General features: G+C 36.4%; 1 protein-coding gene across 14 annotated transcripts in view; it reads left to right on the top strand.

Moving 5' to 3' along the window:
* The window catches only part of RALGAPA1 (Ral GTPase activating protein catalytic subunit alpha 1), a 275,782-nt gene that overhangs the window by 210,269 nt on the left and 37,813 nt on the right, over positions 1-27,700 (top strand). For all 14 annotated transcript variants that reach the window (XM_073997236.1, XM_005561086.4, XM_065548726.1 and 11 more), the window contains one exon: positions 8,387-8,542. In XM_073997236.1, the coding sequence (XP_073853337.1) occupies positions 8,387-8,542 (156 nt within the window). The remainder of the gene's footprint in view (positions 1-8,386; positions 8,543-27,700) is intronic.

The raw sequence follows: 27,700 nt of genomic DNA, 5'->3' as shown, positions 1-27,700 counted from the left end.
CCCAAGGTTATTTATAGATTCAGTGCCATCCCCATCAAGCTACCAATGAGTTTCTTCACAGAATTGGAAAAAACTGCTTTAAAGTTCATATGGAACCAAAAAAGAGCCCGCATCTCTAAGACAATCCTAAGTCAAAAGAACAAAGCTGGAGGCATCACGCTACCTGACTTCAAACTATACTACAAGGCTACAGTAACCAAAACAGCATGGTACTGGTACCAAAACAGAGATATAGACCAATGGAACAGAACAGAGTCCTCAGAAATAATATAACACATCTACAGCCATCTGATCTTTGACAAACCTGAGATAAACAAGAAATGGGGAAAGGATTCCCTATTTAATAAATGGTGCTGGGAAAATTGGCTAGCCATAAGTAGCAAGCTGAAACTGGATGCTTTCCTTACTCCTTATACGAAAATTAATTCAAGATGGATTAGAGACTTAAATGTTAGACCTAATACCATAAAAACCCTAGAGGAAAACCTAGGTAGTACCATTCAGGACATAGGCATGGGCAAAGACTTCATGTCTAAAACACCAAAAGCAACGGCAGCAAAAGTCAAAATTGACAAATGGGATCTCATTAAACTAAAGAGCTTCTGCACAGCAAAAGAAACTACCATCAGAGTGAACAGGCAACCTACAGAATGGGAGAAAATTTTTGCAATCTACTCATCTGACAAAGGGCTAATATCCAGAACCTACAAAGAACTCAAACAAATTTACAAGAAAAAAACAACCCCATCAAAAAGTGGGCAAAGGATATGAACAGACATTTCTCAAAAGAAGACATTCATACAGCCAACAGACACATGAAAAAATGCTGATCATCACTAGCCATCAGAGAAATGCAAATCAAAACCACAATGAGATACCATCTCACACCAGTTAGAATGGCGATCATTAAAAAGTCAGGAAACAACAGGTGCTGGAGAGGATGTGAAGAAATAGGAACACTTTTACACTGTTGGTGGGATTGTAAACTAGTTCAACCATTATGGAAAACAGTATGGCGATTTCTCAAGGATCTAGAACTATATGTACCATATGACCCAGCCATCCCATTACTGGGTATATATCCAAAGGATTATAAATCATGCTACTATAAAGACACATGCACACATATGTTTATTGAGGCACTATTCACAATAGCAAAGACTTGGAATCAACCCAAATGTCCATCAGTGACAGACTGGATTAAGAAAATGTGGCACATATACACCATGGAATACTATGCAGCCATAATAAAGGATGAGTTTGTGTCCTTTGTAGGGACATGGATGCAGCTGGAAACCATCATTCTCAGCAAACTATCACAAGAACAGAAAACCAAACACCGCATGTTCTCACTCATAGGTGGGAACTGAACAATGAGATCACTTGGACTCGGGAAGGGGAACATCACACACCGGGGCCTATCATGGGGAGGGGGGAGGGGGGAAGGATTGCATTGGGAGTTATACCTGATGTAAATGACGAGTTGATGGGTGCTGACGAGTTGATGGGTGCAGCACAGCAACATGGCACAAGTATACATATGTAACAAACCTGCACGTTATGCACATGTACCCTAGAACTTAAAGTATAATAATAGTAATAAATAAATTTTTTAAAAAAAGATAACTACAATCAGAAAGTCAGGTAATAACAACTGTTGGCTAGGATTAGGAGCAATCTGAACCCTCATACACTGCTAGTAGGTATGTAAAATGTATAACCACTGTGGAAAACATTCTGGCAGTTCATCAAACAGTTAAATGTAGAGTTGCCATATGACCAAACAGTTCTACCCCCAAAGTATATACCCAAGGGAAATGAAAGCATATGTCCATGCAAAAGCCTGGCCATGAATGTTCATGGCAGCATTATTTACTCTAGCAAAATGGTAGAAACAATCCAGATGTCCATCAGTGGATGAATGGCTAAACTGTGGTGTATCCAATAAAAGGGAATATTATTCAGTCATAAAACGAAACAAAGTGATTATGTGCTACAGCATGAATGTACCTTGAAAACATTGTGCTAAATGAAAGAAACCAATCATCAAGATCACATATTAATGGTTCCTTTATATGTAATGTCCACAATAGGTATATCTGTAGAGGCAGAAGGTAGGTTAATGGTTGCTTAGGGCTGGTTAGGGGCATGAGAGAGGAGGGGGTGACAAAAGATACGGAGTTTCTTTGGGAAGTGATGAAAATGTTCTATAATTGACTGTAGTGATGATTGCACTTAACTGTGAATATCCTGAAATCCATTAAATTGTACAGAGGAGATTTCCACTTCTGGGAAAGTCAAATAGATATGCTTTCTATATTCTTCCTACTGAGTACAATAAGCATAAGACATTACATGGAAAACAAGCATAAGAAGACTCTGAAAGATGGAGAGAAGACAGAATAACTAGGGACTTTAGGACTGAAGAATGACATAGTGGTGCATTTTCTGGATTTTCTTTTTTGCCTCATATATCCCAGACTTGGAGTTGAAGAAGCCAGCAACCTAGAAACACCAATGGGTGCAGACAAAAAGCACCAACCAAAGCCTGCTCTTTCTAGCTAAAGGACCAGGAAAGGAGCAACCTAAAAAGGCAGAAAAACATTTAGATAATAACTGCACTACTCCAGCCAAACACCACAGAAAATTCCTTGACCCCATCCCCACCCTGACAGCAAAGGTCAGGTAAGGAGCCTAGACCTGCGTCTTCATGAGGCTGTTATGAGATGCCCCCGACACCACACTGGAATACTATCAAATAGTGCCGGAGAAGGCCAAGTAGAAATCCAAGACTTTCATGTCTACCAGTTGGTAATGAGTCTCCCGTTCACACCTAAGTGTCAGTGGAGACTACATGGGAAACGTAGAATTCCATCGCCACCAATATTATTGAGGCACCTGCTCTCCACTGGAGTCATTGCAGAGGAGGCCTTATGGAGAATTGGGACTTTTACCATCACCCAGCAGTAGTGAGGTCACCCTTACCGCTGTTTTAGTGAACATCACATAGGAAGCTAGAACTCCTGCCTCCACATATCAGTAATGAGGATCGTCCCTGCTTCCCAGGTGTCAACAGAGATTGAGTAGAGAACATATAATTCCACCTCCACCTGGCAGAAACAAGTCAGCACTTTCACCTGATTCTCTGCTCTTTTCCCTGATACAGCAGAGTCTTCAAACAACCAGCTAAAACAGGAATTTTAAATAAGATCCAGAGTCTCATGAAAATGTGTACATTTCAATAAAAAATTACGCATCATATCCAGAACCAGGAAAATCTCAAACTGAATTTTAAAAAAACAACAGATGCCCACACCAAGATTACAAATATTTAAAGCAACCTTGATAGAAATGCTTCAGTAAGTAATTGGTAACACAATTGAAACAAATGAAAAATAGTCTCACCTAAGAAATAGAAAATGTAAAGAACAATCAAATGAAAGTTTTAGAGTGAAAAATATAATAACTGAAATAAAAGACTCTGTAGTTGCACCCAACAACCAAGTGGAGTGGGAATGGGGGTACAGAAGAATCAGTAAACTGGAAGATAAAACAGTAGAAACAGCCTGGACAGCAGAGAAAATAAACTTAGGCTGGGCATGGTGGCTTACACCTGTAACCCTAGCAGTTTGCGAGGTTGAAGCTGGAGACTGCTTGAGCCAGGAGTTTTGAGACCAGCCTGGGTGACGTAGTGAGATCCCCTCTCTACAAAAAAATACAAAAATTAGCCAGGTGTGGTGGTGGGCACCTGTGATCCCAGCTACTTGGGAGGATGATGGGAGGATTGCTTGAGTCCAGGAGGTAGAGGTTACAGTGAGTAAAGATCATGTCACTGCTCTCCAGCCTGGGTGACAGAGCAGACCCTGTATCAAGAAAAGAAAAGAAAAAGAAAAAGAAAAAAGGAAAAGAAAAGAAACCTAAAAATAATGAACAGAGCATCAGGGACCTGAGGGACATTAACAAAAAAAAAAAAAAAAATCTAGCATTCTGTTATCTGAGTCAAGAAGAAGAGGAGAAAGAGCCTGGTCTGAAAAAGTACTTGAAATACTTGAAGAAAGTGCTGAAAACTTCCTAAATTTGGTGAGAGACTTAAAGCTGTAGATTCAAAAAGCTTGGTGAAACCCAAACAGGATAAATCAAAAGAAATCTATAGTAACACATCATAATTTAATTTCTGAAAACTAAAGACAAAAATTCTTGAAAGCATCCAGAGAATAAGTGTACCTTATTTGTCGGGGGGAAGCTATTAGAAAGATAGCAAACTTCTTATCAGAAACTGTGGGAGCCAGGGGAAGTGGCATAGCATTTTTTTAAGTGCTGAAAGAAAAGAACTGTCAACCCAGAATCTGTTTTTTGTTTGTTTATTTGTCTGTTTATTTGTTTTGAGGTGGAATCTTGCTCTGTCGTTCAGGCTAGTGTGCAGTGGCGCGATCTTGGCTCATTGCAACCTCCACCTCCTGGGTTCAAGTGATTCTTGTGCCTTAGCCTCCCAACGTAACTGGGATTACAGTCATGAACCACCACATCCAGCTAAATTTTTGTGTAATTTTGGTAGAGACAGGGTTTCACCATGTTGGCCAGGCTGGTCTCAAACTCCTGGCCTCAGGCAATCCTCCCACCTCCCCCTCCCAAAGTGCTGGGATTACAGGCATGAGCTACTGTGCCCAGAAGACCCAGAATCTGACAGCTCACAAACATATCCTTCAAGAATGAAGAGAAGGTCACAACATTCTCAAATGAAGAGAAACTTAGAGAACTTGTTACTTGCAGACCTACCCTAAAGCAATCACTGAAAGAAGTTCTATTAATAATAGAAAGCAAATGATAAAAGGAGGAACTTTGAAACATCAGGAAGGCAGACCATGGCAAGAAAAAATGGGTAAATATAATCAATGTGCTTTCTCATCTTGAGTTGTCTTAATTATTTTTAACTGTTGAAGCAAAAATTATAACACTTTCTGATGTTCAAATATATGAGAGGAAATATTTATCACAATTATATTTCAAATGGGATAGTAAAGGAACATACAGTAAGGTAGAGTTACTTAAGCAGGTAAAATGACAACACTAGTAGGCTGTGATAAGCTATGTATATATAATGTAATACATAGAGCAACCACTACAAAAGTATATAAAAATGTACACTCAAAAAAATGATAGATAAAAACAGAGTTCTAGAAAATGTTCAAGTAACCCACAGGAGGCAGGAAAAGTAAAACAGAGAAATGAAAAACATAGAAAATAAACAGAAAACAGAAAATAAGATGGCAAGCTTAAGCCTTATTAACCTGTCAATAATTACATGAAATATAAATAATCTAAATGTACCAATTAAAAGAGATTGGCAGAGTGGATTAAAAAATATAACCCACCTATGTGTTACCTAAAAGAAACTCACTTGAAATACAAGAATATAGGCTGGGTGCAGTGGCTCACACCTGTAATCCCAGCACTTTGGGAGGCCAAGGTGGGCTGGTCACCTGAGGTCAGGAGTTCGAAACCAGCCTGGCCAACATGGTGAAACCCCCTCTGTACTAAAAGTGCAAAAAGTAGCCAGGCATGGTGGCAGGCACCTGTAATCCCAGCTACTCAGGAGGCTGAGGCAGGAGAATTGCTTGAACCCGGGAGACAGAGGTTGCAGTGAGCCAAGATCATGCCACTGCATTCCAGCCTGGGTGACAAGAGCAAGACTCCATCTCAAAGAAAAAGAAAAAGAAAAAAGAAAAGAAAAAAAAAATATGTGTGTGTGTATATTTTATATATATATATATATATATATATATAACAATATAGACTGGCAGAAAGTTAAAAGATAGAAAAAGTTATAGTGTGCAAACATCAATCAAAGAAAAGCCAGAGTGGCTGCATTAATATCAGATCAACTTTAGAGCAAAGAAAATTGCTGGAGATCAGAGGGACATTATATAATTATAAAAGGATCAGTTCACCAAGAAGACATAGCAATGCTAAATGCGTGTGCGCCAAACAACAGAGCTACAAAATATGTGGCACAAAAGCTGATAGAACTGAAAGAAGAAATAGAGAAATTCACAATTACAGTTGAAGACTTCACTCCTCAACAGTTAAGAGAAAAACTAAACAAAATCAGCAAGTACATGGAGGAATTCAACAACAGCACCTACCAACAAGATCTAATCTACATGTGTAAAATATTCCACCCAACAATGGCAGAATATACGTTATTTTCAGGTTCCCACAGAGCATATACCAAGATAGATCATACCCTGGGCCATAAAACAAGCCTCAACAAATTTAAAAGCATTGAAATAATAGAATATGTCCTTGAACAACAGTGGAATCAAACTTGAAATCATTAACAAAAGATAACAGGAAAAATCTCCAAACACTTGAAAAGGTTATATCCTATGTCCTTCAATTCATATAACATTCTTGAAATGATAGTTATAGAAGTAAAGAACAGATGAGTGAGTGATTGCCAGGGGTAAAGGAGGGGATACAGTAGAAGGGAAGTGGGTATGGCTCACATAACAGGGCAATAGGGGGGATCCTTGAATTTTTGAACATGCTCTGTCTCATAGCTGTATCAGTGTCATCAGTATCCTGGTGGTGATAGAGTTTTGCACTGGGGGGCTCTGGGTAAAGTGTACATGAGATTTCTTTTTAATTTTTTCATTTCTTCATGTGACTCTCCAGATGTTTATTTTAAACAATAGAGATCAGCAAGTGTTAAGTGTTTACAGCAAAGGAACACTAAACTGAGACTTTCTCCTTTATGTTATCAGAGAATTTACTTGAAAATAAGTAACTTTCTGAACTAAAGTAAAACAAAACAAAAAATCTACCTGGAGATACCATTTGTCACCTATCAGATTAGCAAAGATCATAAAGTTGATAATATACTATATTTGAAAGGATATGAGGGAAAAAGGCATCCTCATACATTGTTGGTGGCATCTGTGGAGGGTAACTTGGTAGTGTGTTTTAGTATTAGAAGTCCACATGCCCTTTGACTTAAAGTTTCACGTATAACTATTTGTCCGTAGCTCTACTTTCACAAATGGAACATGATATGAGTTCAGTGTTATTTGCTGCAGCATTGACTGTGATAGCAAAAGACAGAAAATAACCTAAATATCCTTCAAGTAGGGGACTAAATTACTGTACATCAGTAAAATGAACTTCTGTGAAGCCAGGAACCAAAAATGAGGACTCTCTTTACTTACTAATAAGGAGTATTTTTCAAGATATATTAATTCCAAAAGCAAGATGCAGAATGTTTTATATGCATGTACTGTGTGTATGTGCACACAAACGTGCATGGATATGTGCACATAAACATATAAGAATTTAATTATATATGCAGATAATATTTTTCTAAAGATACTTAACTTGCTTTCTGAGAAGGTAACTTAGTAGTTGCAGGTGAGAGACATGGAAGGAAGAATTTTGGTATGCTTTTTTAATACTTTAAAATTTTTAATTATGTAAGTGTATTACTGAGTTAAAAATAAATTTTAAACTGGAAGAGATTGAGGTAATCTTACAGTAATGACATAAAAATCTAACAATCATATATGTATTCAGCCATTAGTAACTGATAATGATATTTGAGATGTGTTCAGTTCACATGGTGCAGGGATTTTTTTTTGTAATTCTCCATTTTATCTGTTATTCTCATATTTTTATTGTAAAGCATATATATAAATGGTTTTCTCTAAGTAGGGAAATACTGGTGATTTTTAATTTTTTTTTCTTCTCCTTTATTTCCCTAATTTTCTGCAATGAACACAAATTCTTGGCTTCTGTGCATCACACAGGGCCAGGGAATATCATCCAATACAACAACCCTGATGTTAACATGTATTATATTTATAATCAGAAAATAAAAATTATTTTAAAATCCTTTTACAGATCACTTTGTTGTTTTTTAAATGTAATTAAACTGTAGTTCTGCATTTCTACTTGTTGTGGACTGTGATAAGTACTAACAAATCAGGAAGCCAGTTTTATAAGTAAATACAACACACCGAATTAATCATTTTGTCAAACAATCTTACTGTTTTAACTTTTCCCCAAACTATTTCCATACTTGATTTTTTTCTCCCTGGCCTTGGTGTGCACTGACAGCCTTTATAATTTACCATTAACACCTAGTAGGCTAACAAAAGATGCATAGTACACAGCAGTTGATACCTTTCCTAGTTAACTCCTACTAATTAGAGATCCTCAAATACTTAAGAAGTACCAGTACAAACAAATCAATTCTAACAATTCTAGATTAAGTATTGGTTGATAACACACAAAAGACTTTGTTCCCAATTTTTTTCTTAAGCAAGAAGTTTGAGTCTTTCTCAGTACTGTGTTTGGGTTTTGTTTAATTTATGTGGCTCTTCATTACTTCTAGGTAAATCTTACAAACCATTGTGGTTTTATGGGAGGACTACAAAAAAACAAAAGCACTGGATTGACCACTCCATATTTTGCTACCTCTACAGTAGAAGTAATATTTCACGTGTCAACAAGGATGCCTTCTGATTCTGATGATTCTTTGACCAAAAAAGTAAGTGCTGAGAAGTGCTTTCAAATTAAAATGCTCATAATTGAGGCAGTTAATACATAAAGTACATAAGTAAGAAATGGAATTGGTCAAGCACTGTTTCTGGTTATACTACACCACTCCACCCAGTGCTGTCTTGAAAATAGATTGGTTGTACAGCAAACTATGTTTTCTTGATGGAACAATGATATGGTTAAAGGTTGCAGTCTTTTTTAAAACTTTATTGTGTGTATTTAGGGTTTACAACATCATGTTGTGGAATACATATAGATAATAAAATAGTTACTATATTGAAGGAAATTAGCATATCTATCAGCTCACCTAGTTTTTTTGTGTGTGTGTATGACAAGAACAGCTAAAATCTACTTATTTAGCAAAATCCCAAATACCATACAATTTTTATTGTGCATTAAATCTCTAGACTTGTTCAACTTACATATCTACTACTTTGTATCCTTTGAGCTCCGTGTCCCCATTTCATACCCCCCTCCACCCCTGGTAACCAGTCTTATTCTCTATCTCTGTATATTTTCTCCTTATTTTTTTTAGATTCCACATATAAGTGATATCATGCAATATTTTTTCTTTCTGTGTCTGGCCTATTTCACTTAGGACACATAATGTCCTCCAAGTCCATTCATGTGTAGGAAGTGGCAGAATCTCCTTTTTTAAGGTTGAATAATATTCCATTGTATGCATATATACCACATTTTATCAGTTTGTACATTGATGGACAGTTTTGCATATCTTGGTTATTGTGAATAATACTGCAGTGAGCATAGGAATGCAGATATCCTAAGGAGGTAGTGATTTAGTCTCCTTTGAGTATATGCCCAGAAAAAGGTTTGCTAGGTCATATGGTAGTTCTATGTTTAATTTCTTTAAGAACCTCCTTTTTTTTCATAATTGCTGTACAGTCTACATTTCTACCAACAATGTGCTAGTGTTCCCCTTTCTCCACATCTTTACCAATGTTTGTTATCTCTTACCTTTTTGGCAGTAGCATTCTAATGAGTATAAAGTGATATCTCATAGTGGTTTTAATTTGCATTTCTGTGATGATTAATGTGATTGCTGAGCCTTTTCATATACCAGTTCACCATTTTTATGTCGTCTTTGAATAACTGTCTGTTTAGGTCCTTAGCCCAGTTTTTAATCAGGTTGTTTTTCTGCTATTGACTTAAAAGACCCTTATAAATTTTAGATATTAATCCCTTAATAGATAAGCAGTTTGCAAATGTTTTCCCTCTGTAGGATGCCTTTTCATTTTGCTGACTGTTACCTTTGTTCTGCAGAAGCTTTTTAGTTTTATGTAGTACCATTTATTTATTTTTGCATTTGTAGCCTGAGCTTTTGATGTGATGTCCAAAAAAATCATTGCCAAGGCCAGTATCAAGGACCTTTTCTTCTACATCCTCTTCTAAGTTTCGTGTCTTATATTTTGGTCTTTTCTCCATTTTAAGTTGATTTTTGTATATGGTGTAAGATAAGGATCCAGTTTTATTCTTTTCCATGTGGAAATGCCATTTTCCCAAGACCATGTTGAAGAGACTATCCTTTCCGTGTTGATCTTCTTGGTGCCCTTGTGAAAAATTAGTTTACTATATGTGTTTGAATTTGTTTCTGGGATCTTTGTTTTGTTCCACTGGCATATGCTTCTGTTTTTACGCCAATACCATACCATTCTGATGACTGTAGCTTTGTAATACAATATAATATAATATTTATTTCTTTTTAGACAAGGTCTCACTCTTTCACCCAGGCTGGAATGCAGTGGTGCCCAATCACAGTTCACTGTAGCTTCAACTTCTGGGCTCAAGTGATTCTCCCTCAGCTTCCTGAGTAGCTGTAACTATAGGCACTCGCCACCGTGCTGGCTAATGTATGTATTTTTGGAAGAGATGGGGTTTTGCCATGTTTCCCAGGCTGGTCTCAAACTTTTGGGCTCAAGCAATCCCTCTTCAGCCTCCAAAAGTGCTGGGATTATAGGCGTAAGCCACTGTGCCCAGCCTGTAATATAATTTTAAATCAGGGAATATGATGCCCCTTTGTGGTTTTTTCTCAGTTTAGCTTTGGCTATTTGAGTTTTTTTTGTGGTTCCATATGAATTTCAGAATTGATTTTTCTATTTCTGTGAAAAATGCCATTGGAGTTTTTATGGGGATTCCATTAAATGTGTATATTTCTTTGGGTAGTGTGAACATTTTAACAATATTAGTTATTTTAATCCAAGATATCTTTCCATTTCATTGTGTTTTACATTTCTATCATCAATGTTTTATAGTTTTCAGAGTACAAATCTTTCACCTCCTTGGTTAATTTATTTCTACGTATTTTTATGGTATCATAAATTGTTTTCTTGATTTTTCAGCTAAGTCATTTCTTGATTTTTCAGCTAAGTCATAATTTGTATATAGAATTGCTAGCAATTTTTGTATGTTGATTTTGTATCCTGCACTGTTACTGAATTCATATGTTAGTTGTAACACTGTTTTTGTGGAATCTCTGAGGCTTTCTACATAGCGGATCATGTCATCTGCAAATAAAGATAATTTCACTTTTTCTGTTGTGATTTGGATGCCTTATATTTCTTTTTTTGTCTGATTGTTCTTGCTAGTACTTCCAGTACTATCTTGAATAGATGCAGCAAAAGTGGGCATCCTTGCCCTGTATCAGATGTTAATAGAAAAGCCTTCAGTTTTTCCTCATTGCTTATAATGTTAGTGAAGCGTTTTTCATAAGTTACCTTTACTGTGTTGAAGAACTTTCCTTCTATACCTAAACTGTCAAGAGTTTTACTCAATAAATGATGTTGGACTTAGTTGAATGCTTTTTCTACATCAATTGAGATGATCACATGTTCGCATAGTTTTTACCTTTTATTCCATTAATGTGATGTATCACATCAATTGATTTGTGTTCATTAAATCAGCTTTGCGTGCTAAGGATAAATCCCACTTCATCTTGATGTATAACCTTTTTGATATGTTGTTGGATTGGTTCAGTTTGCTAATATTTTATTGAGGATTTTTGCATCAGTGTTCATCAGAGAAATTGACCTGTAGTTTTGTTTGCTTCTGATATCTTCGTCTAGCTTAGGGATCGAGGGGATGCTGGCTTTATAAAATGTGTTTGGAAGTATTCCCCCTCACTCTAGTTTTTGGAAGAGTTTAAATATTGGTAATAATTCTTTGACTGTTTGGTTGAATTTAGCTGTGCAACTGTCTAGTTCTGGGCTTTTTGTTGAAGGTTTCTAATTAATTCTTCAATCTCTTTGTTATTGGTCTGTTCAGACTTTCCGTTTCTTCCTGATTCAATTTTGGTAGGCTGTTTTATTCTAGAAACTTACCCATTTCCTCTAGTTTATCCAATTTGTTGGCATACAGTTGTTCATAATAGTCCTTTATGATCCTTCTTATTTCTGAAGTGTCTGTTGTAATGTCTTCACTTTCATTTCTGATTGGTTACAGTCTTAACAAAGGATTTATCTTCAAGAAAATAGGGATGTATTAGTCTGTTTTCACACTGCTATAAAGATACTACCTGAGACTGGGTGATTTTTAAACAAAAGAGGTGTAATTAACTCACAGTTCCACAAGGTTAGAGAGGACTCAGGAAACTTAAAATAGTGGCAAAGGCAAAGGGGAAGCAAGGAACATCTTACATGGCTACAGGCAAGAGAGTGAACAAAGGGGAAGTGCCACACTTTAAAACCATCAGCTCTCATGAGAACTCATTCTCTATCACAAGAACAACACAGGTGAAACCTTCCGCATAATCCAGTCACCTCCCATCAGGTTCCTACCTTGACACATGTGGATTACAATTTGAGATGAGATTTAGTTGGGGACACAGAGCCACACCGTATCAAGGGATATAACAAACTGAAAGATTTCTGTGTTTGTTTACATTGGTAAAATTACATTTCAAGGCCCTTAGTACATGGACTCAGATAGAATGTTTATATTGATTGAGGGAGAAGAAAAAATAAAATAGAAATTATTCCAGGCCAGGTGTGGTGGCTTATGCCTGTAATCCCAGCAATTCGGGAGGCCAAGGTGGAAGGATTGCTTTAGCCCAAGAGTTTGAGACCAGCGTGAGTAACATAGCAAGACCCCCTACCAAAAATTTAAAAATTAGCCAGGCATGGTGGCATGTGCCTATAGTCCCAATTACTCAGGAGGCTACTGTGGGAGGATTGCTTGAGCCTGGGATGTCCCGGCTACAGTGAGCTGTGATCACACCACTACACTCCAACCTGGGTGACAAAGTGAGACCCTGTCTCAGAAAAACACATACATACATACATAGCACTTAAAATATAACATGCTGTATCCCATACGTTCGGGCTAAAACTAATGTAGCAAATAAGTGGTATTTAATTGAAATAAATCTTGCTACCTTAGAATCTGTAAGGGATATCGTAGAATGATATTCATGGTCCACAACTGTTAAAATTTACACCACCATTTTGCTGTAGCTCACACAGCCATTGAAAAGTCATTGTAGCTACAGAGATAACCTCAGAGTACAGTTGTATGTATTCAACTCATATTTGGTTTTGTGAGAAATGTTTTTAAAAGTAAAACTTTATCCAACATTTCTCCTTTACCTCTTCCTTCTCCTCCTCTTTCTTCTCAGTTTGTTTGTTTTTGCCCCAGGATTTTACTGAAAATCCTGCCCTCAGTTTATCTAAAACTATTACTAAATGTAACCAACTGAATATGATCAGCCATTTCATTTGATACTCTGTTGCCTGATACCAAAGCTCTTCGCACTTCACTAATAAGCTTTGAAACAGGGTTATTAACATACTGTTTTTGAAAGGAAGTTTAGGACTCTTTACAAATCTTTTATAAGATTTGATTGACTACTGTATTGGTCTGTTTTCACATTGCTATAAAGAATACTGATACTGGGTAATTTATAAAGAAAAGAGGTTTAATTGACTCACAGTTCCATATGACTGGGGAGGGCTCAGGAGACTTACAATCATGGTAGAAGGGGAAACAGGCACATGTTATGTGGCAGCAGGCAACAGAGAGTGTGAGCATGTGAAGGAGTAACTGTCAAACATTTATAAAACCATCAGCTCTCATGAGAACTCACTACCACTAGAACAGCATCCAATCACCTCCCACCATGTTCCTCTCTCAATACCCAGTGATTACAATTCAAGATGAGATTTGGTTGGGGACACAAAGGCAAACTGTATCAACTACCTTTTATGGCTTTTGTTTAGATTTTAGAGTATTGTTAGAAATTGCCTAATAAATGGATAATAGCTAAGAAAACTAATATATGAGCACTAATTAGATTGCAATGAGTGGTGGGGTAGAGGTAATTAATAAGTCTAGGAAAGCATATTCAGCAAAAAGTTTGCTACAGAATTTCTTGGCATATGCTTTTTAGAAGTACAAGATAAGACATCAATACTGATAATGGTACATGATGTTAAATAGGATTGGAATAAAGTGAAGGTTTGTTAAAACTTCACATAAACCATTTTTTCCAGGAATTCATCTTAAATCTCTTTGAAAATAAATCATACCCAAAGTAGACACAATTGTAAGTATAGTGTGAAAAGATAAATAAGCCACGCACAGTGGCTGACACTTGTAATCCCAGTACTTTGGGAGGCTAAGGTGGGAGGATTGCTCAAGCCCAAAGTTCGAGGCCAGCCTGGTTAACATAATGACACCCTGTCCTTACAAAAAAAATTAGCCAGGCATGGTGGTGCATGCTTGTAGTCCCAGCTATTTGGAGGCTGAGGTAGAAAGATTGCTTGAGTCCAGGAACTTGAGGCTGCAATGTACCAAGATTGCACCACTGCACTCCAGCCTCAGTGACAGAGTAAAACACTGTCTCAAAAATAACTAACTCAATAAATAAATAAATTTAATCATGGCTTCATGGACATAACTTTTAAACCCCAATGCAGAGTGTAAAATTAATAATATATTACTATTGTACTGTCCTACAATAGTGACTGTCTTAAGTATATTTCTCATATATTTCTTTTTTAAACATTTATTTTTTTAATTGATCAATTGAAATTGTATATATTTATGGTATACAATACATTTTTATATATGTAAACATTGTGGAATAGCTAAATCAAGCTAATTAAAATATGCATTACTTCACATGCCAGTTTTTCATGCTGAGAACACTTAACATCTATTCTCTTAGCAATTTTCAAGTGTACAGCATGTTGTTCTTAACTATAGTCATTATGTTGTGCAATAGCTCTCTTTAACCCATTCCTCCTAACTGAAATTTTGTGTCCCCTGACCAGCTTCTCTCCAATTTCAAACTCTTCCCTATAAGCACTGACTCTCTCCTTTTAAGGAAAATGACATATAATGAAACCAATTGTATTTTATCATCAACCTTATAATGAAACTATGAAGGATATGACATTATTTGAAGGCCTGCCATATGTTGTTTTGCTTAAAGTCGCAGTTTCCAAGAACCTATTGATGACATTGTGAGGACTTACTGTACTCCATCTTTCTATGAGTTCAACTTTTTTAGATTCCACTTAAAAGTGAAATAATGCATTGTCTTTTTGTGCCTGGCTTAATGTACCTAACATAATGTCCTCCAGGTTAATCCGTGTTTTTATAAATGACAGAATTTCCTTCATTTGTAAGGTTGAATAGTGTTCTATTTTGCATCTGTACCACATTTTCTTTATCCATTCATCAAATGATGGACTCTTAGATTGATTCCATATCCTGGTTATTGTGAATAAGGCTGCACTGAATGTGAGCATGCAGATAATCTCTTTGACACACTGATTTCATTTTCTCTGGATATATACCCAGTAGTGGGATTGCTGGATCATAATGATAGTTCTAATTTTTAATTTTTTGAAGAACCCCCATACTGTTTTCCATAATGCCTGTACTAATTTAAATTCCCACCACCTATGTACCAAAGTCCCCTTTTTTCCACATTCTTGCCATTATATTTTGTCTTTTTGATAATAGTCATTCTAATAGGCTATCTCATCATGGTTTTAATTTGTAAAAATTAATAGTATCTTAGATTGAAAACCTAAGAGTGGAACAAACTAGATTATTTTCTATTAAAATGCCTTTTTTATTAAAGAAAACTATGTCACGATATTTTTACTTCACTGTATTAAACTTGGTAATTATATGGCACTTGATACTTTACTCCTGTGACCTTTGTAGAAATGTCAAATAAGATGCCTCTTTCCCTCAAAATAGTCACAAGGGTCCTTAATTATTTTAAAAGAAGCATCTGAAATGGATGTTTAATAATCCTTTATCATAGCAAATAAGACAAATTTTAGGCATGATAGCACCATTTAAGAGTTGTTGGCCGGGCGTGATGGCTCATGCCTGTAATCCCAGCACTTTGAGAGGCCGAGGCAGATGGAACATGAGGTCAAGAGGTTGATGGATCATAAGCTCAAGAGATTGAGAGTATCCTGGCCAACATGGTGAAACCCTGTCTTTACTAAAAATACAAAAAACCAGCTGGGCATGATGGTGCACGCCTGTAGTCCCAGCTACTCGGGAGGCTGAGGCAGGAGAATCGCTTGAACCCAGAAGGCGGAGGTTGCAGTAAGCCGAGATCACGCCACTGCACTCCAGCCTGGTGACAGAGCGAGACTCCATCTCAAAAAAATAAAATAAAAGAGTTGTTAAATGATTGAGTTTTATTTTATTTATTTATTTATTTTTAATTATACTTTAAGTTCTAGGGCACATGTGCACAATGTGCAGCTTTATTACGTATGTATACATGTGCCATGTTGGTGTGCTGAACCCATTAACTCATCATTTACATTAGGTATATCTCCTAATGCTATCCCTCCCCACTCCCCCTACCCCACAACAGGCCCTGATGTGTAATGTTCCCCACCCTGTGTCCAAGTGTTCTCTTTGTTCAATTCTCACCTACGAGTGAGAACATGCAGTGTTTGGTTTTCTGTCCTTGCAATAGTTTGCTCAGAATGATGGTTTCCAGCTTCATCCATGTCCCTACAAAGGACATGAACTCATCCTTTTTTATGGCTGCATAGTATTCCATGGTGTATGTGTGCCACATTTTCTTAATCGAGTCTATCATTGATGGACATTTGGGTTGGTTCCAAGTCTTTGCTATTGTGAATAGTGCTGCAATAAACATTAAGTGTGCATGTGTCTTTATAGCAGCATGATTTATACTCCTTTGGGTATATACCCACTAATGGGATGGCTTGGTCAAATGGTATTTCTAGTTCTAGATTCTTGAGGAATCGCCACACTGTCTTCCACAATGGTTGAACTAGTTTACTACCATCAGAGAATACTATAAACACCTCTACGCAAATAAACTAGAAAATCTAGAAGAAATGAATAAATTCCTGGACACTTACACCCTCCCAAGACTAAACCAGGAAGAAGTTGAATCCCTGAATAGACCAGTAACAGGCTCTGAAATTGAGGCAATAATTAATAGCCTACCAACCAAAAAAAGTCCAGGACCAGACGGATTCACAGCCAAATTCTACCAGAGGTACAAAGAGGGGTTGGTACCATTCCTTCTGAAACTATTCCTATCAATAGAAAAAGAGGGACTCCTCCCTAACTCGTTTTATGAGGCCAGCATCATCATGATACCAAAGCCTGACAGAGACACACACAAAAAAAGAGAATTTTAGACCAATATCCCTGATGAACATTGATGCGAAAATCCTCAATAAAATATTGGCAAACCAAATCCAACAGCGCATCAAAAAGCTTATCCACCACGATCAAGTTGGCTTCATCCCTGGGATGCAAGGCTGGTTCAACATATGCAAATCAATAAATGTCATCCATCATATAAACAGAACCAAAGACAAAAACCACATGATTGTCCATGATTATCTCAATAGATGCAGAAAAGGCCTTCGACAAAATTCAACAGCCATTCATGCTAAAAACTCTCAGTAAACTAGGTATTGATGGGACTTATCTCAAAATAATAAGAGCTATTTATGACAAACCCACAGCCAATATCATACTGAATGGGCAAAAACTGGAATCATTCCCTTTGAATACTGGCACAAGACAAGGATGTCCTCTCTCACCACTCCTATTCAATATAGTGTTGGAAGTTCTGGCCAGGGCAGTCAGGCAAGAGAAAGAAATATAAAGGGTTTTCAATTAGGAAAAGAGGAAGTCAAATTGTCCCTGTTTGCAGATGACATGATTGTATATTTAGAAAACCCCATTGTCTCAGCACAAAAGAAGCTGATAAGCAACTTCAGCAAAGTCTCAGAATACAAAATCAATGTGCAAAAATCACAAGCATTCCTGTACGCCAATAATAGACAAACGGAGAGCCAAATAATAAGTGAACTCCCATTCACAATTGCTTCAAAGAGAATACAATACCTAGGAATCCAACTTACGAGGGATGTAAAGGACCTCTTCAAGGAGAACTACAAAATACTGCCCAACGAAATAAAAGAGGACACGAACAAATGTAAGAACATTCCAAGCTCATGGATCGGAAGAATCAATATCATGAAAATGACCATACTACCCGAGGTAATTTATAGATTCAATGCCGTCCCCATCAAGCTACCAATGACTCTCTTCACAGAATTGGAAAAAACTATTTTAAAGTTCATATGGAACCCAAAAAGAGCCCGCATTGCCAAGACAATCCTAAGCCAAAAGAACAAAGCTGGAGGCATCACGCTACCTGACTTCAAACTATGCTACAAGGCTACAGTAATCAAAACAGCATGGTACTGGTACCAAAACAGAGTTATAGACCAATGGAATAGAACAGAGCCCTCAGAAATAATACCACACATCTACAACCATCTGATCTTTGACAAACCTGACAGAAACAAGAAATGGGGAAAGGATTCCCTATTTAATAAATGGTGCTGGGAAAACTGGCTAGCCATATGTAGAAAGCTGAAACTGGATCCCTTCCTTATACCTTATACAAAAACAGTGATTGAGTTTTAATTAAGGTTGCACTCTGAAATGGTGAAACTTTTATGCACTAGATTTATTAGAGAATAACTTCATTTTAACTATTTTAAAAATCATTTTTAACTAATTGATTGGCTTTAAGTACTCTCACAGTGTTTTGCAACCATCACCACTGTCTCTTTCCAGAACTTTTGCATTTTCATTTGGTTCAAAATGTTTCTTAATTTCTCTTGAGATATCTTCTTTGACCCATGTGTTTTTAAGAAGTATGTTGTTTAATCTCCAGATATTTTGGGGTTTTCCAACTATCTTTCTGTTACTGATTTCTAATTTAATTCCATTGTTTGAGAGCAGACATTTTATGATTTCTATTCTTTTGAATTTCCGGAGATGTGTTTGATGGTCCAAAATGCAGTCTATCTTGGTGACTGTTCCATGTGAGTTTGAAGTTGTGTCAGTTTTTGCTTGATGCATTTTGATGCTTTGTTAGGCACCTACATGTACGGATCGCTATGTCATCTTGTAGTATTGACTCCTTTATTATATGAGGCTCCTCTTTATCCCTGATAACTTTCTTGCTCTGAAGTCTGTTCTGTCTGAAATTAATATAGCTATTCCTGCTTTCTTTTGATTAGTATTAGCATGGTATATCTTTTTACTTTTAGTCTATATTTGTCTTTAGAGTGGCTTTCTTGTAAACAATATGTTTTTAGCTCCACTCTGACAGTATTTTTTAATTGGTATATTTATAACATTGATTTTTGAAGTGATTATTAATATAGTTGAATTAATATCTACTATATTCTTTACTGTTCTCTATTTCTGTCTACTGTATTCTGTTTTCTATTGTTGCCCTTGTTCTTTGTTCCTATTTTTGTCTTTTATACTTTTTCTGCCTTTTCTTGTTTTAATTGAGCATTTATATGATTCCATTCTCTCTCCTTTCTTAACATATCAATTATGATTCTTTTTTAACTTTTTAGTGATTGCTATAGAGTTTACACTATACATTTGTAGTTCATCTAAGTTACAAGTCTGCTTTCAAATTACACTATACCGGCTGGGTGCAGTGGCTAACATCTGTAATCCCAGCACTTTGGGAAGCAGAGGCTGGCAGATCTGTTGAACCCAGGAGTTCAAGACCAGCCCGGGCAACATGGTGAAACCTTGTTTCTACAAGAAACACAGAAGTTAGCCAGGCATGCTGGTGCATCCCCGTGGTCCCAGCGACTTGGGAGGCTGAGGTGAGAGGATCACCTGAGCTTGGGGAGGTTGAGGCTGCAGTGGGCCATGATTGTGCCACTGCACTCCAGCTTGGGTGACAAAGGGAGACCCTGTCTCAAAAAAAAATTATACTGTACTGCTTATATGATACTGTACTGCTTGCAATAGCACAATATCCCTAATCCCTCCTTCCCATCCCTTGTATCATTGCTGTCATTCATTTCACTTATTTTAGGTATATGTAAGCCTATATATATAAATATGAGCATATATATTCAAATACATTGCTGTTATTAAACTATATTCTGTTAAACCAATTACGACTAAGAAAAAAGTTTTAATTTACCCTCAATTATTCATTCTGTCATGCTCTTCCTTTCATGACGTAGATCCAAGTTTCTGACATATATGTTTTTCTTCTCTCCGAAGAACTTGTTTTAACATTTCTTGAAAGGTAGGTCTGCAGGCTGCAAATTCCCTCAATTTTTGTTTGCCTGAGAAAGTCTATTTCTTTTTCACTTTTGAAGGATAGTTTCACAGGGTACAGAATTCTAGGTGTGTGGTATTTTTTTTCTCTCAATACTTGAAATATTTCACTATACTCTCTTCTTGCTTATGTAATTTCTAAGACATCAGAAGTAATTTTTATCTTTGCTACTCTGTAGGTACGACTTTTTTTCCTTGGGCTTCTTTGAATAATTTGTTCTTTCTCCTTGATTTTCCGCGTTTAAATATGATGCACCTAGGCACAGTTTTTTGACATTTACCCTGCTTGGTGCTCACTGAGCTTCCTGGATCTGGGTTTATGACTGACGTTAAGTTGGGGAAATTCTCAGTTATTATTGCTTCAGATATTGCTTCTGTTCCTTTTTCTCTTTCTTCTTCTTTGGGTATTCCCAGTACATGTATTTACATCTTTCGTGGTCGTCCCACAGTTTTTGTATATTCTTTTGAATATAAGTCTTTTTTTCTCTTTGCTTTTCTGTTTTGGAGGTTGCTATTGAGATATCTTGAAACTCAGAGATTCTTTCCTCAGCTGTGTCTTGTCTGTGAATGAGCCTATCAAAGACATTTTAAAATTTCTGTTCCAGTGTTTTTTTTTTTTACTCTAGCCTTTTTTCTTTAATATTTTTCCCTGGAATTTCCATCTCTCTACATACCTTGTCCATTTGTTCTTACATGTTGTCTACTTTTTCCATGAGAGCCCCATAGCATATTAACCATAGTTGTTTTAAACTTAGCATGTTTTCAAGATTCATTCATGTTGTAGCATACATCAGAACTTCGTTCCTTTTTAAAGCTGATTAATAATCTGTTGCAAGTATATGCCTCAATTTGTTTACCCATTCATCTGTGGCTGGAAATTGGGTTGTTTCCACCTTTTGGTTCTTGTAAACAATGTTGCAGTGAACATTGGCATACAAATATCTATTTGAATCCCTGTTTTCAATTTGGCTATATAGCTAGGAGTGGAATTGCTGTGGTCATATAGTAATTGTATGTTTAGCTTTCTGAGAAGTCAGGATGTTTTCTATAGCAACCACATCATTTTATATTTCCACCAGCAATGCCTAAGTGTTGCAGTTTTTCCACATCTTTGCTAACACTTCTTATTTTCTGTTTTAAAAAAAAAATTATAGCCATAGTAGTAGGTGTGAAATGATATTTTGTTGTGGTTTTGACTTGTATTTCCCTTCTAATAATATTGAACATCTTTTCATGTGCTTATTGCCCATTTGTATATACTCTTTGGAGAAATGTCTTATTTTCTCTAGTAGTAATTTAAATCGATTTAAGTAAAATTTACTTTGTCAGTGTCAAACTAAATTAAAGCAATGCTTAAGCTCTGTATGTATGAAAAATGTGGTCATAAACCTCCTGACACTCCCATTCTCCAAGAAACAATAGCAACTTTTAAGTCCAACAGAAAGGGAATTTTTATTTGATCTCATAATTCAGTGTAATTAGCCTAAACCTTCTTTTCATAGAAATTGTTTAAAACCTTATAAACATTGATTTATCTGTATACTGATGTTTCCCATTTCCCTATACTTAATGACTCTTGCCTTAATCTGTTCCTCAGAGTTCTAGTATATGAGGTTTTTCTAAGTAGCAGGCTTATATTTTAGTTTTATTTTGGTATCACTTTATTTTTGATAGGTTAAATGTTTAAACTTAATAATAGAAGCCAGTTGTCTTATACCGGTTGTCCTTGATAAAAAATCACTTTCTGTATTGGTATTTTTTCTCCCGAATTTAATAAATTCCACATTAGTGGTAATAAGTTGAGGCCTAGAACATGTGTCCTATTATAAATGAACAATTGGATATCATTAGGTTGTCCCCCCTGTCCTTTGTACATATATCTTTAGGTGTGTTAATCCATTCAGTAGACACATTAATGAGCACTGGTTGAAGTATAATATTGGAGGAAGTAAGGCTTGTTGACCTCAGCAAGGAGTTTAATACCTCTAATTAAATTAGATAGTCGACAGTCAGTATAAAGAAATAGCCATGCCTCTGGCAAGCTAGAATTATTTATGACTCTGGTCCTTTGCTTTAAACTTGGTAGGATAAAATCATTTATATCTATTTTATAGAAACTAATTTTAGTTCTGACTTTTTATTTAAAATATGTGATTTGTAAATTATTTTCAAACATTTTATTTTCTCAGAATGAGAAGTAAATATCCTTGGACCTATTTAAATGTAGCATTTATATTTCTTGTGAAGAGAAGCTTTTTCAAGGCTCAAGACAGTAGCAGCAGAATATTTATAACATAGACTATACTTCTTGAGCAGATTAGCCATTCAGTTTAGCTAAGTTTCTCTTAGAAATGTTGTACCACCATATAAAAATCCTAATATAACCCCAATCCAAGCAATCTGTTCTATAAATTATCTCTACCTGAGGAAGATTGATGGAAAATGGTTAAAAATAATTTCCACTTAGCTGAGTGTATTCACCCCTAAAAATCAAAAGTGCTGCCAGCATTGGTGTAAAGTGTTCACAGGAGCCTCTCTCATTTCCTCTGTCTCCTTGTTCTAGCCACTTGCTGATACTCTGCTTCATAGGTAGCTGAATCATCCTTTTAGAAGTTTGATGAAGATCAAGTTGAGATAATTGTAACATACTTAGTTGAACTCTCTAGTCTATCTTTCATTTCCTGGACCCCCCAAAATAGGGGGAAAGAAGCACTTTATTTAAGTCCATTTCCTCTGAATTACTATTAGTGTAATGGAAAGTGTTTCCTTTTCTGTCTTGAAGTTTAGTCACAATAGTTGTGCAAATAAATGAACCTTGTAGTGCTGCTTGGTCTGATTTTTTATTTTACGTCTGTTTTTCTTTATTTTGGACAGAAATATAAGATACTTTCCAAAGAACTATATACTAAATATAGTCTGGAAAATGAATTTGTTCAAAAAACAAATTTAAGGAATAATTTTTAAATTTTTTCATTATTTTAGTAAAAGTGAAGTTAGGATTATATTTAATAAATGCTGTGAAATTATACTCATTGTTTGAGTCCCAAATATAATAACCTTATAGAAGAAACTGCCCTGAACTCCAATTTTTGCATATATACTCCTGATGACAAGAATAGAGGATTGAGAAAACAGAAAATATCAATGGTTCAGTACAAGTTTATCTCACCATAGTAAATGTTATGTAGGTGAGATAGCAGAGGCCTCTCATTGTATAGGAAATAAAACTCTTTTTTTTTTGAGACAGAGTCTCGCTCTGTCACCATGCTGGAGTGCAATGGTGCAATCTCTGCTCACTGCAACCTCTACCTCCTGGGTTCAAGTGATTCTCCTGACTCAGCCTCCCGAGTAGCTGGGACTACAGGCATGCACCACCACACCCAGCCAGTTCTGGTATTGTTAGTAGAGACAAGGTTTCACCATGTTGGCTAGGATGGTCTCGATCTCTTGACCTCATGATCCACCCACCTCAGCCTCCCAAAGTGCTGGGATTACAGGCATCAGCCACCGCACCCAACCGGGAATAAAACTCTAATTCCTCACTATGGCCCTACGTAATTTGACCCCGCCAGCCGCCTACCTCTAGATCTCATCTCCTGTCTTTTTTCTTTTCATTTACCATAATCTGGTCTCACTGACTGTCATTCTAACCTTCCAACATGTCAAACTCATTCACATCTTAAGGGCTCTGTACACTTACTACTGTCTCGGTTTGAAATGTTTTTTATCCACATTATCAGACTTCCTCATTCTAATTGTTCTGTTCTTAAACTCATGTGACAGTTTCTTAGAAAGACCTTTTTAGACCATCCTAGCTAAATAAGCCCCCTCCTACTCAGGAACTTTATCACATTACCCTATATTATTTTCTTTATAGATTTATCACCGTGTAAGTTTATCTAGTTTATTTTTGTATATGTTTATCTGACTTCTCCCACTAGAATATCAAGGTCATGAGAACCAGGACTTTGTCTCTTTTGCTTACTGCTGTATCTCCAGCACCTAGTACCAGGCCTATTGGCATTTAACAAATGTTTGTTCAGTGAATTACCACAGCTACCACAGCCACAAATCAAAAGATCTATAGACACCTTTGTCTTAGTGACACACTTATCAAAGTGACATATTTAAATAAATGCCATAACTGCAGATAGTTCTGTTTTTATGCTATGTACTAGGTAATGATAGGAAAAAAATGCAACTTAAGTATCTTTTCAATAGTCACCAGTATTTATTGGATGCCCACTCTGCTTAGGCATAGTATTGGATGCTGTGCCTGTTGTTTTCAAGAAACTTCTCCCGATTGCTAAAAATGAATAATCTAAACAGCAAGTGAATGTAGGAAAATATGTATGACTGCTAGAAAGTATATTAAAACATGTTTTCTCACATGATTGAGGAGTATATCACAGAGTGTATTTTACTAAGTCTGAGTGCCTGAAAGATGGGGGAAAGAATGGGGACTTGGGGCAGTAAGAATACTAAGTTAGTTTCTACATATATACCCCTATCTCCTGAAGTAACTGCCTAACCTAATTAACTTCTGTATGTTCTTCAGCTTTTAGTTCAAGAGCTATTATAGATTCATGCCCTTTGTTATTTGTATTCAGAAAAGTATGTTAATTTTTAGAGCATCATTTGTATTTTTAAATTATTTATTTATTTATTTATTGTATTGTTATTTTACTCTGGCTCCTCCACTGTACACAAAGGTTCGAGAGCAGAGACCATGTCTGTTTTTACTCATTGTTGCATCTGCAAAAGCTAGCATTTGGTCAGCTCTCATTATTTGAATGAAAGAAGGTGGATATGAAGGAGGGAGGGAGGGAAGAGAGAAAAGACTTTTAAGACCTCATGAATTAGTATGTATGGTATATGGGATGAGTAGCATGTGATCTAGGACTATGCCTAAGCAGAGTAGGCATCCAATAAATACTGGTGACTATTGAAAAGATACTTAAGTTGCATTTTTTTTCCTATCATTACCTAGTACATAGCATAAAACCAGAACTATCTGCAGTTATGGCATTTATTTAAATATGTCACTTTGATAAGTGTGTCACTGAGACAAAGGTGTCTATAGATCTTTTGATTTGTGGCTGTGGTAGCTGTGGTAATTCACTGAACAAACATTTGTTAAATGCCAATAGCCCTGGTACTAGGTGCTGGAGATATAGCAGTAAGCAAAAGAGACAAAGCAGTAGAGGAATAGGAAGGAAAGTACGAAAAAGGAATATAGTACTTTTTTTAAAAAATGAAGAGCTCATTAGAGATGTAGTAAGGAAAATAGAAGGAATCAAAAAAGACTAAAAGACTATCAGGTTTTAATCCTGAGTGATTATAATTAGTTGTTAGGTACTTTTAACACAAATGGAGAAGTCAGGAGGATAAGCTGATTTAGTGAGAGACATAATACAGTTCCTTTATAAGAATTCTAGTCTCCAGCCCGAGATAAATGATATTATATGGCACTGAGGAAATCTAGAATTGACTCTGGAATTCCTGTTGGTAATCATGGAGAATGAGTACATTGCCATAAGGTGAATGTCTTAGTCCATTCAGGCTGATATAACAAAAATACCGTAGACTGAATGGCTTATAAACCACAGAAATTTATTTCTCACAGTTCTAGGGGCTGAGAAATCTAAGATCAAGATGCTCACAGATTCATTGTCTGCTGAGGGACCACTCCCTCGTTCACAGATGACCATCTTCTCATTGTAACCTTATATATAATAGCAGAAGAGTCAAGTAAGCTCTCTGGGGTCTCTTTTGTAAGGACACTAATCCCTTATAAAGGAGCCCTCATAACCTAATCACCTCCCAGAGTCCCCTACCTTCCAATACCATCGCATTGAGGGGTAAGGATTTCAGGATATGAATTTGGGGTGTGGGCAGGATGCAAACATTCAGTCTGTAGCAATGGGTAAACATCTGATTTTCACAAAAGAACACGGAACAGGCCATAGACTATAGAAATTAACCAACATTCATGAGCTTCATGTCAGTGCCTGGCAAAATAGGATTATTAAACAGATGGTTTGTGAGCACTTAGATAATGAAGTGTAGTGATCACTAGGAGCCACCATGAGTTCACCATAACAAATCACATCAAAATAACTTAATTTGTTTTAATAGGATTACTAGATTAGGGAAAACCATAGACTGCAATAAAGCATTTAACTAAGTTGCTTGTTGTGGACAAGTTGAAGAAATGTGGTCTTCATAACAGTTTGGTAAGTATATTCATGAATGATTGTATAATCATATTCATAGCACATAAATTAATTATTTAACAAGAAGCAATATAGGGAGGTGGTTACAGTATAGGTTCTGGAACCAGCCTGCCTGGGTTTGAATCCTGGCTCTGCCACTTACTATTTGTGACCTTAGGTGAGTTACTTCATCCTTTTAAGCTTCAATTCCTCACCTGTAAAAATAGGGATAATAGTATTGTTGTGGAAATTTAATGAATTGTCACAAACAGTAAGGACTTAATAAATACCTTTAATAAATATAGGATGTGGATTTTTTTAACCAGGAGGAAAGCCTATAATGACTTGCTATAAGGCTCTTAACCAAGCCTGTCCCTTTTGACATTTTTGTCCAAAATGTAAATGAAGACACTGGAATTTGAACTTAAGGATAGCCCAAATCTGGCAGAGTGCCAGCACATGAATAGCAGAGTCAGGTTAACAATAGACCTTCATAGGCTTAAAGATAATCTGAACCTGGCAAGGGAAAATTATGAAATCCCTTCTTTAGTTCTAGCAGTCAGTTGTACCTGCTTAAAAGAACTTCGTAAGAAAAAGACTTAGAAGCTTGAATTGACTACAAGTTCCATTTAAGCCATCACTTTTAAAATGCAGAAAGTAATTTATTGAACAGACCAAAGGAAGAAACAGCCCCATTGTGGGTTTGCTGTATTATCCAGAGCGTGTGTTGATACTGTATTCTATTCCATACACAAGTTTAATAGAAACATTAGTAAACTGAAACTGTAACCCAAGATAATGAATATGTTTGTTAAGAGGAGCTAAGAAGAACGCTTTTAACCTGGAAAAGGAAAGGTGAGATGTATATTAGACTGATCTTCAGATAACGGAAAAGATAATATATAGAATACAGATTGGATTTATTTGGTAAGACTCATTTTGGAAGAGCTAGCATCTGGAAGACAGTTTGACAGTTTTTAGCTTAGTATTAACATGTTCTAATGATTGTAGCTCTTTAAAAATGAAATGGGGGCCAGACACGGTGGCTCACACCTGTAATCCCAGCACTTTGGGAGGCTGAGGCCAGCGGATCACCTGAGGTCAGGAGTTCAAGACCAGCCTGGCCAACATGGCAAAACCCCGTCTCTACTAAAAATAAAAAATTAGCTGGGCATGGTGGTAGGTGCCTGTAATCCCAGCTACTTGGGAAGCTGAGGCAAGAGAATCGCTTGAACCCAGGAGGCAGAGGTTGCAGTGTGCCAAGATCGCACCATTGCACTCCA

Source organism: Macaca fascicularis, chromosome 7 (genome assembly GCF_037993035.2).
Source record: "Macaca fascicularis isolate 582-1 chromosome 7, T2T-MFA8v1.1".
NCBI classification, from domain to species: domain Eukaryota; kingdom Metazoa; phylum Chordata; class Mammalia; order Primates; family Cercopithecidae; genus Macaca; species Macaca fascicularis.
Note: the sequence above shows the minus strand (reverse complement) of the source record. Positions and strands in the feature narration are given on the sequence as shown.